Here is a 16,912-nt window from a genome sequence, read left to right as displayed (position 1 = left end):
AAGAAAGAAAGAAAGAAAGAAAGAAAGAAAGAAAGAAAGAAAGAAAGAAAAAGAAAGAAAATTATTTGGCTTATAGTTCTGGAGGCTGGGAAGTTTGAGGCACGGAGCTAGATCTCAGTGAGCAGAAGGTGTCTCGTGGTGAGAAGGAGCACAGGAGAGCGAGGGCCAAGGCTGCTTCTGCAACAGACTCAGTCCCAAGCTGGAAACACGAAGGCTCCCTTGTGACCTACCCTTCCCATCAGGCCCGCCGCTCGACAGTGTGGCACTGGGGGTTAAGTCTGCAGTACATGAACTTTGGGGAAACCATTCAAACCTTGGTGTTTATTTGGATTTGATTTGCAACATTTTGTTGGGGGGTTGCACTCATAGTCATAATAGATGCTGGTCTGTGGTCTCTCCCTCCCACCCCTTCATGCTAGGGACAGAACCTAGAGGTACTCTATCATCGAGGTACATCCCTACCTCTTTTTGATTTTTTTTAAATTTTGCATTGGGACTTCACTAATTTGCCCAGGCAGGACTCAACTTGCAGTCCTCCTGCCTCAGCCTCCCTCATTGCTGGGATTACAGGTGAGCATATTCTACCACACCTGGCTGTTTTCCCTCCCTTATGTCTGATTCTGGTATTAGGGTATGGCCTCATTGAATGAGTTATAAGGTGTTCCCTCTGCTTTTACATTCTGGAAGAGACTGGCAGATTGGTACCATTTGCTCTTAAGTGTTTGGGAGAATCACCAGTGAGCCATCTGGTCCTGGTGCTTCTGCTTTGGAAGGTTATTAATTATTGACTCAGTTTGTTTAGTAGGCAAAGGCCCACTGAGATTATCTGTTTCTCCTTTGTGAGTTCCAGTAGATTGGTCCTTTATCTATGCTATCAACTTTGTGGGCGTAGAGTCATTCATAGATGCCTTTGTCATCCTCTTAATGTCCATGGGATCAGTAGCGATGGCCCTTCTTCCATTTCTGATTTAGAAACTTTTGTCTTCTCTGGTTTTTTTTTTATTAGTCTGGCTAAAGGTTTACCTATTTTTATTGATCTTTTTGGAAAATCAGCTTTGGTTTTGTTGACTTTCTCTATTGATTTCCTGTTTCTAGCGTCAGTTTAACAAGCTCTGTGTGTGGCCGTCCAGGGCAGGCTGCTGCCCACCCCTCATCTGCAGTGGCCACCTGGCCCAGGAGATGCTGCCGGCCTTGACCCTCTGGCTGGGTGAGATGGACCCTTCCCCCTCCGGTGGGAGGCTGTGGCTGGGAATCAGGAGATGCTCCCCAGGCAGCTCTCTGTGAGACCCGACAGACCATGGCTTGTTGCCCCTAGAGTCTGCCTGGCCAGGCCTCTTTCCCCCAACAGCCTGAAGGCAGCACCCAAGAGAGTCATGGTGAGCACGCTGCATGTCTCTCCAGCAGCTGTAGAAGCCCCTGCAGGTTCAGTGGGCTGGGGTGTGTGTTCCGTCCCTGCACCTGGGACGCCTCACCCTGCTGGATTTACAGATGCACACACTGATGAAGAGCAGCTGGAACTGAATTGCCCATGTGCCCAGGGGGAGCTTCAGAAGGGATTGGCTGCATACTCCACCTTTCAGCCTTAGCTCGGAGCGTGGCAGCTACCCACGAAGCCAGAAACCCGGTGACCAGACCCATCAATCTTTCCTCCACCACCACTGGGCTTCTCTGTAATAAAAGGAACCAAATGAATGTGAGAAAGCAGCAGGTGTTCTGGCACGGGGGCTGCTCAGGACTGCAAGTCAGCAGGACTCTTATCTTCCAACCCAAGGAGCAAGATGGCAGAGGGACGGATGGGTGGCAGGATGTGCTAGCTGGTGACTGACTGCTCTTTGTCTCAGTTTCCCCATGTGAACAGTCATGAGGTTTGAATGAGTTGGCATTTTCTGGGAACCATACCTGGCATGAGGTGGGCATATTGCTAATGTTCCTAAATACAGATCCTCGGGGCTCTCTGCTCTTCGTGAAGACTTCCCAGTATGTTAAGCAAGTTAAACAGGAAGCTTGCCTTAGATCCTCCAACCCCCTGGCTTGGATTCAAATGGAACATCTTTAGTCCCTGTGTGGCTGAGCTCTGGAACGTGACCATTAGCACCCCATAAGCATGAGGGGCAGTGGGGCCTGCATGGCAGAAGTGGACCATGGTTCAGCCTGGATCCAACTGGGTGGAGAAGCTTCCACCAGAGGCCAGATTCTTCCCAGCTCCTTGGACTCCAAGCTGTGGACCCTGGTATGCTCCTGAGCTGCAGCCCTGTGCACCCTCATGGACATATGTGGGGAAGCCTACACCTCACCCCATGGCCCAGGGACCTGGCCATGGCCAAAGCACCCTCAGACCACTCCAGAACCCCAAGGAAAGGACATCTACATCCAGGGGGAGGCAAGGCCCCTACTGTTTGTTTCTCCCCTCCTACCCTCTCCTCAGCTGCCTCTGTCCAGGCCTGTGGATGTCACCATCACCTGGGCACAGTGGGGCGGCTCAGGCTGAGGCTCTGTGGCAGTTGACAGCTTCTGGGTTCTGGAATGTCCTTTGGAGAGGAGTCAGTGGGATTTGTCACCTCACAGCAAAAAGTATAGCACCAGACAGGCTGGCCTGTGAGCCACAAGAAAAGCCCACTTGTGCTCTGGAACAGCCAGGCTGTGAATATTCATGCAACATTGGACTTGCAAATGCCTGCAATTTAAATATCATAAGCGCCTGTGGCCATCTTTTGGGGAAGATCTGTCAGAGAAAATGCATCTTGATTACAGACCTACTAGAGGGAAACAAGGGATCCTGCCCCTCACAGAGCACCCCAGGGAGGCCCTCACCCAGCCACTGCCTGGAGGGTGAGAATTGGTGCTAATTAGGAAGAAATGAAGGGGCTGATTCCCTGGGCAGTGAGCGCTGCGTTGACTGCTGACTCCCGGGGCCTCCTTGCTGTGGCCAGAGGAGGAGCCTTTCAGGGACAGTCGAGTCTTCCCTGGGTGGAGGCCCTCAAGTGCGAACCCAAACTCCACCCCAGCTTTCCAGGTGGCAAAGAGCAGCCCTAGAGAGCTTGCCCACAACTAACACCCGCAGGGCTGTTCCTGCCACTCAGGGTGGGCGCGAGGTCCAGCCTCTGGGAGAAGGGGAGAAGGGAGATGGGTCTCAGCTGAGGAGGGAGAGGCTGTGAGCTGGGGAGCAGAGCTCCAGCAGTGACCGCTGTGCTGAGCATGGCGGCAGTTAGTGTCTGTCCCTGTCATTTAACCTGCTAGCCTGAGCGCAATCGCTCACATCAGTGAAGATAGTAAAGGCAGCACACACATTAAGCTGGGGCTCAGCTGTGGGGCGCCATCTACGGAGGAGGAGCCCAGCCTGTGTGAGGAAGCCGCCTGCTCAGTGCACACAGCTGCGTGGCCATGGGGTCATCTCTGACTGAGCCCTCACCCCAGGCGCAGTCCCCTCTGCACTTCCTGTCCTGGGCTTACCTTGGGGCCCGCTTTGGAGGCCTGGTGGCAGAGGCCACAGGAAAGGAGGGTGAGGGGCAGGAGGAGGCAGCAAGATTGAGGACAGGACTTTGGCTGCTTTCTGTGGAGCAGCCCCCAGCCCCTACTCCTGGCACTGGATGAACCCAGCTTCCCGAAGGTGTGGCCCTCTCATCATCCTGGGCACTTCGTTCCCCGGTGCACTTTTTCATCATGGGGCTGTGAGATGAGTGACCTATCCTTGACTTGTGCAGACTCTCGGAACTGTTTAGGGGTGACCTGGAGGCCCTGCATCTCTGCTGACCAGAGATGGGGCCGAGCACACCCCTGGTGGTGGCCAGAAGACCACGCTCCTGGCCCAGAAGCAGCTGCGTGGGATGGTGGGCCACACACCGCCTCATGGTGGTCCTCACGGCTTCCCAGGGGGCGGAGCACCCCCCAGCACTGCGGGGATCTGAATGGAGATGCGCTTTAGTGTAAAGTGCACGTGGGGTTTTGAAGAGTTGGTACAAAGCAAGAATGCACAATACCTCATTACCACTTTTCATGTTGAAATGATAATAATTTGGATCTATATTATGAAAATTGTTTCCACCTGTTTCTACTTTAAAGTCTGACTACTCCAACATTTTAAAGTTCATTATAGCCTGCATCCTATTTCTACCTCTGCCTTGGACAGGAGCCTGCCTGTCTACGCACACGCTCGCGTGTCCATGCAGGCCGCAGGGCCTGCCAGGGATGCCTCTTGCTAGCACTGGAGTCCGGGTTGAGTGCCACAGGCAGTCCATCTCCACCCGGCCCTGGGCAAGGATGGCCAGGAGCTCAGAAGCAGTGAAGCCCCGCACAAACCGTGTGTGTGAACTGAGGAGAGGGCTCAGTTCCTCCTGCCCCCTCCTCCGCCCTGCCAGCTCAGGCAGGGCTGGTGCCCCGTCACTTCTTCCGGCTCAGGGTGCCACCTGGCCTGCTGGTCCTCGGCAGAGGGGCAGCACTGGATGCCCAGAGGAGACTGCTGGGAAGGCTGGTCTGTCCGCACCTGGCTGCACCACACAGCCCTGCTCCTGGCCAGTGCCATTCACAGCCACGCATGTTGCATGGTGTGGAGGAGGCGGGAGTCTGGATGGAAGGCCAGCAGCAGCCGGGAGAGAACAAATGGCTCATTCACTGCCCTCAAAACCTGGTGGCGTTTAAGCAAGATTGCGTCTCTCTACAACAAAAACCCCAACATATGCCTAAGACACAGACTGATGAATTGACTACATCTTTGTGACAAACTTGTTATCAGGTGGAAGGTTAGGTTCTTTTTGTGGGTGGGGAAGGTTGCAGAGGGAAGTGTCCCCTGCAGGTCCCCTGGGGTTGTCACAACCCTCCTCCACTGCTGCAGGAGGACAACACTCTCAGACCCTCCCATGCAGGCGACAGGCACAGGGCCAGCCCCCAGCCCTGCTGGCAGGCACAGGTCTCTGCCCTGTGGGCACCGGTAAAGGAGTCCACTGCCTCTGCAGTTGGAGGGTGGAATAGGAAATTAGCAGCATCACAGGGCAGAAGAGACACTGGGGCTTGCAGGACAATGACAGAGGGGTGGAAGACATTCATTACTGGTTCAGTTTCCTTGAAGGGGCCTGGCTCGATTTCCGTATCCAGCCAGTTCTGTCATGACCAAGGGTCGTGCTCACAGGCAGGCAGTTACTACTTAAATCTATTCATTCTTGCCCCTCAGTAGGAACCAGTGGTGAGTATGAAGGCCGCCAGGCTGTTGGCTCAGTGGAAAGCTGCTCTGAAACTCTCCCTGCAGTGTGGGTCCTGAGTCAGGAGCTGGAATCTGCAGAGGCCGAGGGGCCAGATGGAGCCATGGGGGCTGTGGGTGCCCAGGAGGAACCTTTTAATCATGAAAATGCAGCATCATCTTGGGCCAGCACTGCTGTGTGTTTTGCCCTGAAACCTCTGTAGTCTGGGAGAGCTGGTAGATCAAGGCCTTTGAGTGCCTTCAAGGAGCCGTTTAGAGCAGTCGAGGGAAGCTCATCTCGCTGTGCAGGCTCTGGCGAGCAGGACAGGGCCTCCTGTGCGGAAGGAGCTGAGCAATGAGCCAGGCTGTCCCTGCCCTTGATACGAGCAGCACCACGGGCAGCTAGAATCCGCCCTGTCATGCCGGCCCTCAGCCTCCCCGGGGTTGCAGGATCGTCTTTGTGCCTCAAGTTCTCCCCTCCGTCCTTCGGCACTTGGCTGAGCGCAGCGGGAGGGAGGCTGGGGGTGTCCGCTGCTTGTTGTCCACTCTGAGTTCTACTGAAGCGGGGCAGGCCTCCTTTCACGTACTCCTGGGTTGTGCTCAACAAGGCTCCGGGCGGGGTGACTGGTGGCCTGGGACACAGTGGTGGGGATCAGGATGCTGAGGGCCTGCAGGAAGAGGGCTTGTTCAGCAGCACGGAAAGGGTCTCTTCGGGGACTCACACAGGAAGAGACCCCTCCACTGTCAGTTGAAAGAAGTCAGGAGCAGCTGCTGGTGCAGGAGACAGAGGGAAGCTTGGAGACACACACGGTGGTCTCTCCAGAGCCCACTCGCCCCAGCACTGCCAAGAACACAGCTGGAGGGGGCAGCCCCCTCAGAAGCCGCAGATGAGGACAGGCGAGCTATGCCTCTCTCGGTGAAGGCCCAGTGCTGGACACCAGGCTGGAACCTGCACCCCACCTGCTCTCGCAGAACCAGGGCTGCACGGCGGGGCAGGGGGCTGGAGAGCCAGTGCCCCTCCCCGAGAGCTGAGGTCCTCTTGGTGTCACCGCCACTTCTGCCTTCACTGGCCCCAGCCCCACCTGAATCTCCCCAGTGCAGGCTGCCATCCTCACCCCTTCTCGGCCCCTGGCTCTTGCTCTGCCACCCGAGGCAGAGCATCCCGAGCACCTGCCTCCTGCTTTACTCTCTCTGCCCCCCGCTTGGGGCTTCCCAGAGGCCCCAAGGCGACCCCTGCCTCCCTGCCCCGCCTGCCTCTCTGGAGCCTCTCCTTGTCCCAAGGTCAGTGTAAGCCCCCCCTCCAGACCCTGTCACTCCCTGCCGCAGCCCTCCCCCTCTGGTTGCCATGTTGGTCTACTGGCCCCCCCACTTCTCCAGGTCCCCTGTATGCAGCAGGTGCTCAGAAATGCCCAGGAAGCCTAGGCAAAGTGGACCTGGGGGTGTGGTCCTTTAGAGGGCACCAGAGGGCAGGGGGTGGATGGGCAGAGTGGTCATGCCTGGCGCCCCTGGGTGGGCAGACAGGAGGCAGACACAGCCCGTGACTTTGGGGATATTCCAAGGAAAGTGGGGAGCTGCTTCCTGCTCAGCTTTGCAGGGGAGGACGCATGACAGCCTCTCTTCCTGAATCACCTCCACTGCCTCCATGCTCCTGGAGGGGGAGGATGAGCTTCCGGCAAGACCCCAGGGAGAGGGCTCGCCAGGGCCAAGAGCCAAGGTGACAGGTGTGCAACCCTGGGCACCAGCCTCCCTCCCCCCCAAGGGATGGGCTGGGCAGGAGTCAGAGCCAGTGGTGAGCGGGGCACCAGCGCAGCTCAGCCGTGGGCTGCCCAGGGCTGCAAAGTTCACCAAGATCAAGGTCACGGCCAGAGAGCATCAGAGTGGACCAGCCCCTCCTCTGCCTTGGGAGGAAACAGCCTAGTGTGAGCAAGGAGCACGCTCAGCCAGTGTGAGCAGGGAGTACGCTCAGGGCCATCCGGCAAGACAAGCCCTGGCCTGCCCTGCGCTCTGCAGGTGTGCACAGAATCTAGACGCCTCCACCCGTCTCCACACACAATGCACACGGAGAGAACCACAATACGTGCGCTATGCCATTCATAAAGTGGAGAAGCAGTCTGCTGCTGTAAAGAGAAGCCCTGTGTGCCTGTAAAGGGCAAGCAAACATGGGCCTGACGCTGTCGAGTGGCTTTGCAGGAGAGAGGGAAGGATGGTTTGTTTTTGTTTTGTTTTGTTTTTTGGCACCAGGGATCGAACTCGGGGCCTTGCACTTGCAAGGCAGGCAGTGGAACCACTGAGCTAAATCCCCAGCCCGGAAGGATGGTCTTTAACTCATGGGCAGCAGGTCCCCCAAGACTCTTGTGTCACTGCTCGCTCTCAGTTTATGGCTGATTCCTGTGTCCTCCACTCAGGACCTCAGAGTCCACGCCAGCTGGCTCCGAGCAGGAGCCGTGATGGTCCCGCTCTGTTTAGACTTGCACCCCGCCCACCCAGGAACAAAGTGTCACGCAGCATGGCGGGAGGCAGAGCCTGGTCCATGAGGGAGGCTCTGGAGGGGTGGTATGGCTGCTGCTCGGCCTCCTCCCTCATGCTGGCCACCCAACGCCTCTTCAGATGGGTGAGGGCGACCATCCCTGTCTGCAGTAATCAGATTCACCTAAGCGGGGACAGGGCACTAATTCTATTGAAATGCACTAAGATGCTGAGGGGAGCCAGATGTCCACGGGAAGCATGGTGGCCAACTTTGCTGGGGATGGTAATTAGACGTGGGGAGGAACAGGATATTTGCCCACACAATTACATGGCAAGGAAACACATTGAAAATTGTGCGGCTGAAGAGTAGCTGCTGGCGACATGGGCACAGAGGCTGGTCACAAGGGGCTTTGTCTCGGGGGAAGCCAGGTCTGTACAGAGCACAGATGCTGGGCTGCTTTTGTGAATGTGCGTCTGAGGGCAGAGTGAGTCCTGCTTGTGACCACGGCTCCCCATTCGAGCCCGGCCTTGAGGGCCTCGCTTGAGGCTGAGGGCTTTGCCCCACTCGCTGGGAAGCCACAGCCAGTGCCTGCAGGCCTTCCACATCTGCCAGAGAGCAAAGAAATTTTGGGGGTGGTTCAGCTGTTGTGAAGGGCACAGGCTAAGCTCCCAAACACTCAGGAAGTGTGTTGGCCGCACATTAATCCAGGAATCAAATTAGCCCTAACATTTTAGCAAAATGCAAACAAAAGACTTATTAGCAAACCTGATCATGTTGGCTCATGGTTTAGAGACCAGGTGAACAGCAGCTGGTTATTACACAAGGGAGCTGCCATGCAAGACGTACTTCTCCACAGAAAGGGTCACCGGCAGCCCAAAGGTGGAGACAGCTCAACAGGGGACCCACACCAACCCGGGTTCCTGAACAGAGAAGTGAGTTGCATGTCAGGGCACCCTCGGGGTGCCTTCTTGTTCGACACCTTCAGGCACTGAGGTGGGACTATGGCCAGGGCAGAACCCGCCCCAACTGCTTGCGGCTCTGCAATGCTGCTGATGAGCCTTCAAGGATTTTGAAGCCCCGTTTGCTGCCCCTTAGCAGATGTCCCACAGATCTGAACACACTAATGGGCTTTTTGGCTGGGAGATACCTGAAAGAATAGCAGACACACCTTGATGGCTAGCTCCATGTGCAGGTGGCTTTGGCCCATTTTTAAGAAGTACTAGAAAGACAGAAAAGCAACCTGCCACCCCTCTGTAGTTACGGGGCGCTCCCAGAGCTGTTCTGGGGCCTCTGGACTGAGGCCAGGCCCTGTGCCTGCCCTGCTGAGCTGAGCCAGGGAGGGCCTCTCCCAAGGCTACACAGGTGGAGGAGGGCAGGCTGTCAGGAAGGCCATTTCCTAATTCGATCGAGGCCTCCGAGCTGTTAGTGGTCTCCCAGCAGTCAGACTGGTGCCAGGCCTGGAACATAGCCGGGTGCAGGCAGGATGTGACCCCTGATCTTCCAAGTTCACGTTCACGCAGTAGCCTCTGGCTCCAGCCATCAGAAGGGAGACGGTTCTACCTCCCACGCCCAGGGCTGCTGGCTGCCCAGCAAGGAGGGGCCAGCAGGCCAGCAGCGATTACAGGCTGCTCACCTGCCCCTCTGGGAGAAGGAGCTGGAGGCCTTTCGTCAGAGCTCCTGCTCCCCACCTGAACCCCCTCCCAGACCGTGGCCCACACCCGCCTCTGCGAGCCAGCCCCTCCCTTGGCGGAGCAGTGCGCTGTCCGTGGTGCTGAACCCCACCTCTCCTTGGGACTTTGGAAATCTCTTGACTGAGACTCCAGTCACTGTGGTCTAGCCTCTCCCAGAAATGGCAAACCAGAACAGAGAGAGAAGAACTAGGTGGGGGATAACGGAGTAAAGAAAGGAAGGAAGTGGGGCTGGGGAGTTTTAGCCCAGGAGGTGCCCAAGGACTCAGGGCCTTCGGGTGGGATGGTCTCAAAACCTGGCAGCTACCCCAGCAAAATCCACTCTGGGAAGTGAGGTGGGCTGTGCCTACCTCGCTGGTTTGTGAGGACCAGGACCTTGCCTGGCTCATGGTTATACCCAGCAGGTGCTTGTTTGGCTCGTGTGTCCACTTGATCAGTCTCGTGACACAGGCAGTAACAGCTCAGGCTGTGGACTTGAACACTTGAGCTCACAGCTAGGTCTGGGTTTCTTTTTCCATAAAATGGGGTACTATAGTTTCTACCTCGCAGACTTGACATTGTGTCCACGAAGGTGGTCCATATAGGGCTGAGTTGGTGTCTGGCTTCCACAAAGCATGCCACAATGGTTACCCAAGGGTGTGATGTCAGCGAGAAAGTGGGAGTTAGAGGGATTCAAGCATTATTCCACTGTTGGGCCCAAATGCACACACTTGAGCTCTCAGATGGTAGAATGGAGCAGCTCCTCCCTGGAAGACTGTGTCTGCCATGTTCTGGTGACCTCTGGTACTTCCGAGTGGCTCCCTGTGGCCACTGCCTGCAGTCACAGGACACAGCGGTGCTGGTCCTCTGGCAGGATGGGCAGCTCTATGAGGAGGCCATGCCCTCCACTTGGTCCTGGGGTGCGTTTCTGACACACTTTCATCCTCCACAGCTCCAGGGTGGGGTGGGGAGGCGGCTTGGCCACTGCCCCCTCTGGACAGACCGGCCGCCCAGGTTAGGCAGGTGCCCACCAGGTGATGCTCAGCCTGGTGTCACAGATGGAGCTGAGCAGGCTCAGGGAGCTCAGGCTCAAATCCACCTGAGCCAGTGCCCTTGGGAAGAACTTGGCCTTGCTGAGATGTGGTTTCCCCAGATGCAGGGCAGGCATGGAGCTGAAGGTGTTGGGGGTCCAGGTGCTTCTCCTCTCAGAGAGGCAGCAAGTGGGCAGAGAGTCTTCCTCAGTGTCCCAGTGACTGGTCTGGGGCAGAGTGTGGCTGCGGGGCTCAGCCTCCAGCAGCATTCAGGGCCTGTAGCCACGGACTCAGTGTGCCCAGCCCTTGGTGCAGCCAGGACCCCAGAACCTGTGCGTCCACTGACCAGGTGGGCCCTGCTGGTCTTCCAAGCTGTGCAGGGGTGGTTTGTGGCTGGGAGCGGAGCCTGGGCACCATGTCAGGGCAGCCAGACCAGCCAGGCAGCCTGGGCTGGGAGCTTCCAGGCTGGCTGCCCTCCAGGCCCCGCCCCGCAGAAGTGGGCAGGCAGGGCAGTGGGCCCGGGGCTTCTGCCTGCCTGGCTGCTCACGAGTGCTCTCCCCCAGGTCAACACCTTCGTGTCCTTCGTGTTCCCCATGGCGGTCATCTCGGTCCTGAACACCGTCATCGCTAACAAGCTGACCATCATGGTGCGCCAGGCTGCGGAGCTGGGGACACAGCCTGGCACGTTCAGCATGTCCATCGAGCCCGGCAGGATCCAGGCCCTGCGGCACGGTGTCCGGGTGCTCCGTATGTAACCTGGGGTCTGGGGGCGGGGCCAGCCAGGAACCCAAACCCAGCCAGGTTTCGAGCGGGGCTGGGGGGTGGTCCAGCAGGACCTGGGGTGTGCTGCTCTTTGTGCATCCACCAGGTACCTGGCAGGTCTGCATCCTGCCATGGTGCCAGGGCCACCTAGAGCCCTTCCAGGCCCATCGCTGTCTTGACCAAGTTGCTGCCATCCCCACCGGTCTCCCTGGCAACAGAGCTCAGGTAAGGTTTGGACACCCAGAGACCCAGTGGCCCCTGCTGCCCACCCGCCTGTGAGGGCACTGGGTCAGCGCTGGGGCTCTCAGCGTCCATCTGTCCACTTGTCCCCTGTGCCCTTGCAGTGTGAGGAGCAGGAAGTGGCCCTCTGCCTGGAGCTTGAGCCAGACCTGTGTGGCTCTCCTGTGGCTCCTCCCTCGAGGCCCCGCTGTTGGCTCCCTGCTATCAGGTTCATCTGCGGGTCCTCCCCGGGTTGAGCTCCGAGCAGCTCCCCAGAGTGCTGTCCGCAGTCCAGGCCTCCTAGAACCTAGAGATCCAAAAGGGCGAGGGGACAGAGGCAGCCGCACCCCAGTGGCTCCTACCTGCTGGGCCCTAGCACAGGTCCACTCAGGACGCCCACCACTTTCCCCGGGTGCCTGAGACTCTGCCCCAGAAGAGACTGTTCTTGATGACCTCACAGTACAATCCAGCTGCCCCATCCAGCCTGATCCCACCCTCACAGCTGAATGCCCTCAGATCCCAGGGATCCATCCAAAGCAATCAGCCAGAGCTGACTGGGGTGACAGCCACTGGGGTGCAAGAGCAGCACCCCTCTGGGGCCCTGCACCCCAACTCTGCTTCCAGGGAACTTGGGAGAGTGCATTCTTAGCAGGGTCCTGACTTCAGTCTCCTCAGGCAAGCATGGCCTCAAATCAGCAGAGCTTGGGGACCCTGGTCTGGCCTGAACCCCACAGATGGGGGGCCGAGGCTGCAGTGACTCAGGGGCACGGCCTGTCATGCTGTCCCTTGTGAGCCCTGTACCCGGGCTCTGGAGCCCTCTGCCTGGAGGGAGGTCCCCAAGTGGTTTTCAACTTTTTGTTTTAAAAATTGTGGTTAAAAATTATGAAACAAAAGCTACCGTCGTAGCCGCTGCTCGGCGTGAATGCCGCATGTGCCCCCTGTTGCGCGACTGCTGCGTTGCTCAGCTCCAGGCCATCTTCATCTTCCCAAACTCAAACGCCATCCCTCGTCCCCTCCCTGGGCCCTGCCGCCCACCACTCCCTGTCCCTGTCTATCTGACTCTGGCTCGGGTCTCATATGATGGAGGCCTGCAGGATCTGTCCTTTGGTGACTGGTTTACTTCACTGAGCGTGAGGTCTGCAGAGTTCCTCCATGCTGAAGCACATGTTGGCGTTTCCTTCCTTTTCAGGGCTGAGTAGTCTTCCATTGCGTGGATGGGCCACATTCTGTTTATGAGCGTGCCGTGCCTGCCTGTCGGTGGACACCTAGGTTGCTGCAGCTCATAGCAGCTGTGAGGGAGGCATGGGCTCCCTCCTGCTGTGCCTGCCCTCAGCTCAGGGTCCCGTCCAGCAGAGGGCCCGCTGGGTCCTGTGCTAATCTCAGAGTTTTTGAGGCACATCTGTACTGCAGTCTGCAGTGGCTTCCCACCTCACTTTCCCAGCCCTGCCGCCTGTTTCAGAGCAGCCCCCGTAGGGCTGGCGGCAGTGGCTCTGCTGTGGTTGTGGTTTGCGTGACGGGTGAAGGGCATGGTTGAGCAACTTCTCGCAGGCCCTGCAGTGGTCGCGCATACTCCCTGTCTGTCCCAGTCCCCTGCCCGTCTTTGAATCAAGCTGTTCGCTTTTTGTTGTCAGTTCTTGGCAGTTCTGTCTCAGGCTTGATGTGAGCCCCTGCCAGGCGCAAGTCGCCCTCGCTGTCCACTGCTCCCTTTGACACACAGACGTCTCTGTCCTCTGTGCGGCCCAGTCTGTGTCTTGTTCTCTTGAGACCTGTGCATCTACATCATACTCCGGGAATCAGTCTCAGAAGAAAAACAGAGTGACCAAACTCAGAGTTCTGAAGGTTTTATATTATGTTTTCTTCTAGAAGTGGTAGAGTTTCAGGTCTCCCATCTGGGTCTTTAGTCCAGTTTGGGGTCAGTTTTGTCCAGGGTGGGAGGCGAGGCCCACTGTGGGTCTGCGTGCGGATGGCCGTGTCCAGCCCTGTGTGTGAGGAGACCACTGTCCCCAGGCCGGGCTTGGGCCCCTTTGTGAAGACGGCTTCGCCAAGCGTGCAAGGGCCTGTGCTCTGCTCTGTCTGTCTGCCTGCCCACACCAGACTGTTGATTATTGGTGTTTGGATGACGTTTTGAAATCAAAAAGTACAAGAACTCCAGCTGTATTTTTCTTTTACAAGATTATTTTGGGTAGTCAAGGTCCCTTGAGATTCCTTGTGAACTTTTAGGATTTTTTTTTTTGTACCTTGGATTAAACTTGGGACCTTGTGCTTGCGAGGCAGGCAGCGGCACCACTGAGCTAAGCCCCCAGCCCTAGGATTTTTTCTATTTCTGAAAAAAACACTGTGATTTGATAGGAGTTGCATTGAACCTATAAATCATTTGTGTAGTGTTGACATCTTTAAGAACACTGTCTTCCGGTCCACGAATTTGCAATGCCTCCTCGCGTCTCCCACAGCCTGTCTGTCCCTGAGCCCCTCTCCCTGCCCCCCAGGTGCTGTGGTCATTGCCTTCGTGGTGTGCTGGCTCCCCTACCACGTGCGCCGCCTCATGTTCTGCTACATCTCGGATGAGCAGTGGACCCCGTGAGTACTGGGCCCTGGCAGGTACCCCAGAACAGGCAGGCGGGGCCCAGGGGTGGCGAGGACCCCTGGGCGTGGGCGCGGTGCACAGCAGGAGGCCGTGGACCGCCCAAGTCGTGGGGCTAGCTCTGAGGGGCTTCCTCACACACTGCCGGCCGCAGGGTCTCGACCACCCCAGAGCAGACTCAGGGTCCGGCAGAGCCATGCCCAAGAATGATGCACAGCAAAGCGGGGACTCCCAGGGTGGTCAGGGAGGCGCCCACTTCCCTCTTCAGCCGTGTGAGCACCAGGTTCAGCGAGGTGGGCTGCGGGGAGCAGTGGGGCCTGTGGCAAGGCAGAGGCCAGGCCCTGCCTGAAGGGGCCCAGTCCAAGAGAGAGCGAGCTCAGAGCAGGACCCTGGCATGCACGGTCACACCTCCCAGCAAGGACCTCCTGGGCAGTGGGGTGTCCCGAGCCACCTGCTGCCGCCAACCGGGCCATCACTCGGTGACTGTGCACCCTGTGGGTCCTGGGGCTCTGACCACCTCTCCTCCCCAGGTTCCTCTATGACTTCTACCACTACTTCTACATGCTGACCAACACGCTCTTCTACATCAGCTCCACCATCAACCCCATCCTCTACAACCTCGTCTCGGCCAACTTCCGCCAGATCTTCCTGTCCACCCTGGCCTGCCTCTGTCCCGCCTGGCGGCGCAGGAGGAAGAGACTGGCGTTCTCACGGAAGACCAACAGCGTGTCCAGCAACCACGGCTTCTCCACCAGCGCTACCCGGGAGACACTGTACTAGGACCCCCGGGGACCCACGAGGCCCAGGAGGCGCTGCTGAACGTGCCAGGCTGTGTCCCCAGCTGGCTGCACTGGGGCCCCGGCCCGCCTTGGCCCAGAGGCCCTTCCTTTTCAGCTTCTCCCCTCAGCCCAGCCCTCTCCCCACACCCCTCTCTCCCCCTCCCCTCCCCCTCTAAAAGCCAGAGCCCAGAGCCTGTTCCTTTCCCAGATCCAAGAAGGGCCTTTGACAGGAGGAATTAGTGCTCAGAGAAAGGCAGCTTCCTTTGTTCCCAGACTAATGGATGTTTAGGGAGATGGATAAGGAAATGAGAGGGCTATGCTGGGCTGGCCCCTGGGCCAGGCCTTCGGCAGCCCTGCCTCAGGACTGCTGCTGTCTGGCCCACCAACTCCAAGAGTGTGGGGTGCTGCAGGCCCACACCCAGCTCCCCACCCTGGAGAGGCTCCCACCGTGGCTCTGGGCCTCACACCAGGCTTCTCCTCCAGGCATCCCTCCCTCCCACTGCCCTCACCTGGTCCTCCCCCTAGCCTGGCCTTACCCAGGCCAACTCCAGAGGTCCTGCATGGACATGAGGTGGACAGGCGCTGGCGCCTGGCCCTCTGAGGAGCAGCAGATCAGTGGCTCCTCCTTCCCGGCCCGTGCACACAGCTGGCAGCCGGCCAGGCCGAGCTGGCGCCAGGGTGGGGGCTCTGAGAAGGGTCACATGGGCCAGGGTGGTGGGCCAGGTCCTGAGCAGGTGAGAAGACAGGCCTGGATGTCCAGGCACCCAGCTGGCCAGCATCTCTGGGCTGAGACAGGCCCATCTGTCACCAGACGCCGGGCGGCGGTCCTGGCCCCCAGCTCCAGGCGCCAGGGAAGGCAGGCGCCTCCTCGGTCTCTAGGAGCCATCTCCAAACAGGGCTGGACCAGCCAGGCTCCCTGCCGAGAAGGTTGCCTGAGCCCCAGACCAGGCAGGGGCTGGAGTGGGAGTGGGAGTAACAGGAAGGACCTGGGAAGCAGAATCTGGCCTGGGAAAGTGGGTTTTATGGTCTCAGGACCATGAAGGAAACCAAGCATGGGCAGACAGCCTGCAGGAAGCACTGCTTTGGGATGCAGGGGCCCAGCCCTGGCCGGGGCAGCACTGCCTCTCTGGACCAAAGTGCTGAGTTGGAGGCCAGGTTATGAGTGGCCACCCGGATCTGGCCACCCTGCCATGAACTGGTGTGGTACTTGAAGCCACAAAATCCCTCTGCAAGCCATGTGACCCTCCAGGTCACCAGGTTGGGGCGGGTGCAAGTCAGGCCCATTTGCGGACCCCAGGGAGGACCTTGGCCTCTGAGGGCCCAGCCGTGCCCAGGTCTGTTGGGCCCAGTTGGTGTGGTGCCCCCTGCTCAGTGGGTAGACTCAGAGTTTAGCCAACCCAAAGGCCTGAGCCAGGGCCCAGGCACCGGATCCTGAACCAGCACTTGAACTTAGGATCAGACAGGCCAGCCCCTGAAAAGACCCCTACCTTCCCAGACATTGCCAATGGCCTGATTCCTCCGAGCCTCTGTTTCTTCACCTAAGAAACTAGCGCAGCCATTCAACCCTCTTGGCTGGCTGGGGCTGTCCTGGAGGACGGGGCCTGGAATGGACAGAAGGGACAGTCCCTGAGATGGGCAGGGCGACCCCTTCCGCCGGGCCTCGGATGCTGACGGTGCAGGTCAGCAGGGAGGGTGTGAGCTACAACGGCAAGTCCTCGTCGCTGCTGTCTATGCTGTGTCCGTGGGCCTGATGGAGAAAGGGACGCATCTGGACTGGCTCTGTGTCCCAGTCCTTGGCCGTGTCGCAGTGGAGCTCTGAAGGCTTCGCTCTGTGTGCTGTGAGCTCACGCCCCAGGGAGTCCAGAGCCCATGAGCCCAGTGTGTTGACAAAGCCTGTCGTGTGCCTCCAGTGTCCCTCCACGTCACACCCCTCCACACTGCAGCCAGAGCTCAAACCCCTGCGTCTCTCAATAAAGGAGATTGTGGGCCCCCAACTTGGACTCTCTCGTTACGGGTCTCGGAGCCATCCTTTCATCCATCCCTGCAGACAGGGGCTGCCGCGGTGGGCTGCTGTCCACTCACCTGCTGTTGAAACACATGGGCACTGGTCACAGCTCCCAGAGGCTGGGCCCCACCTTAGTCTCCTCCCCGCGGTGAGCCACGGAGCCCCCAGCCTCATCTCAGCTGCATGCTTCCTCCTGGCAGAAATTTCTCCACGGCAGTTGACCGATGACTT

General features: G+C 58.4%; 1 protein-coding gene across 1 annotated transcript in view; it reads left to right on the top strand.

Moving 5' to 3' along the window:
* Ntsr1 (neurotensin receptor 1) overlaps positions 1-16,670 on the top strand; it is a 38,419-nt gene extending 21,749 nt beyond the window's left edge. Inside the window, exons 2-4 of the mRNA XM_004841020.3 lie at positions 10,899-11,082; positions 13,803-13,893; positions 14,428-16,670. Coding sequence (XP_004841077.1) covers positions 10,899-11,082; positions 13,803-13,893; positions 14,428-14,677 — 525 coding nt within the window. The 3' untranslated portion in view covers positions 14,678-16,670. The remainder of the gene's footprint in view (positions 1-10,898; positions 11,083-13,802; positions 13,894-14,427) is intronic.
* Positions 16,671-16,912: the final 242 nt, after the last annotated feature.

The sequence above is a fragment of the Heterocephalus glaber genome, unplaced genomic scaffold, assembly GCF_053883595.1.
Source record: "Heterocephalus glaber isolate CG9 unplaced genomic scaffold, H.glaber_assembly_v1.0 deba00001673, whole genome shotgun sequence".
Lineage (NCBI taxonomy): Eukaryota > Metazoa > Chordata > Mammalia > Rodentia > Bathyergidae > Heterocephalus > Heterocephalus glaber.
The sequence above is the reverse complement of the archived record's forward strand: the minus strand, read 5'-3'. Positions and strand labels throughout refer to the sequence as shown.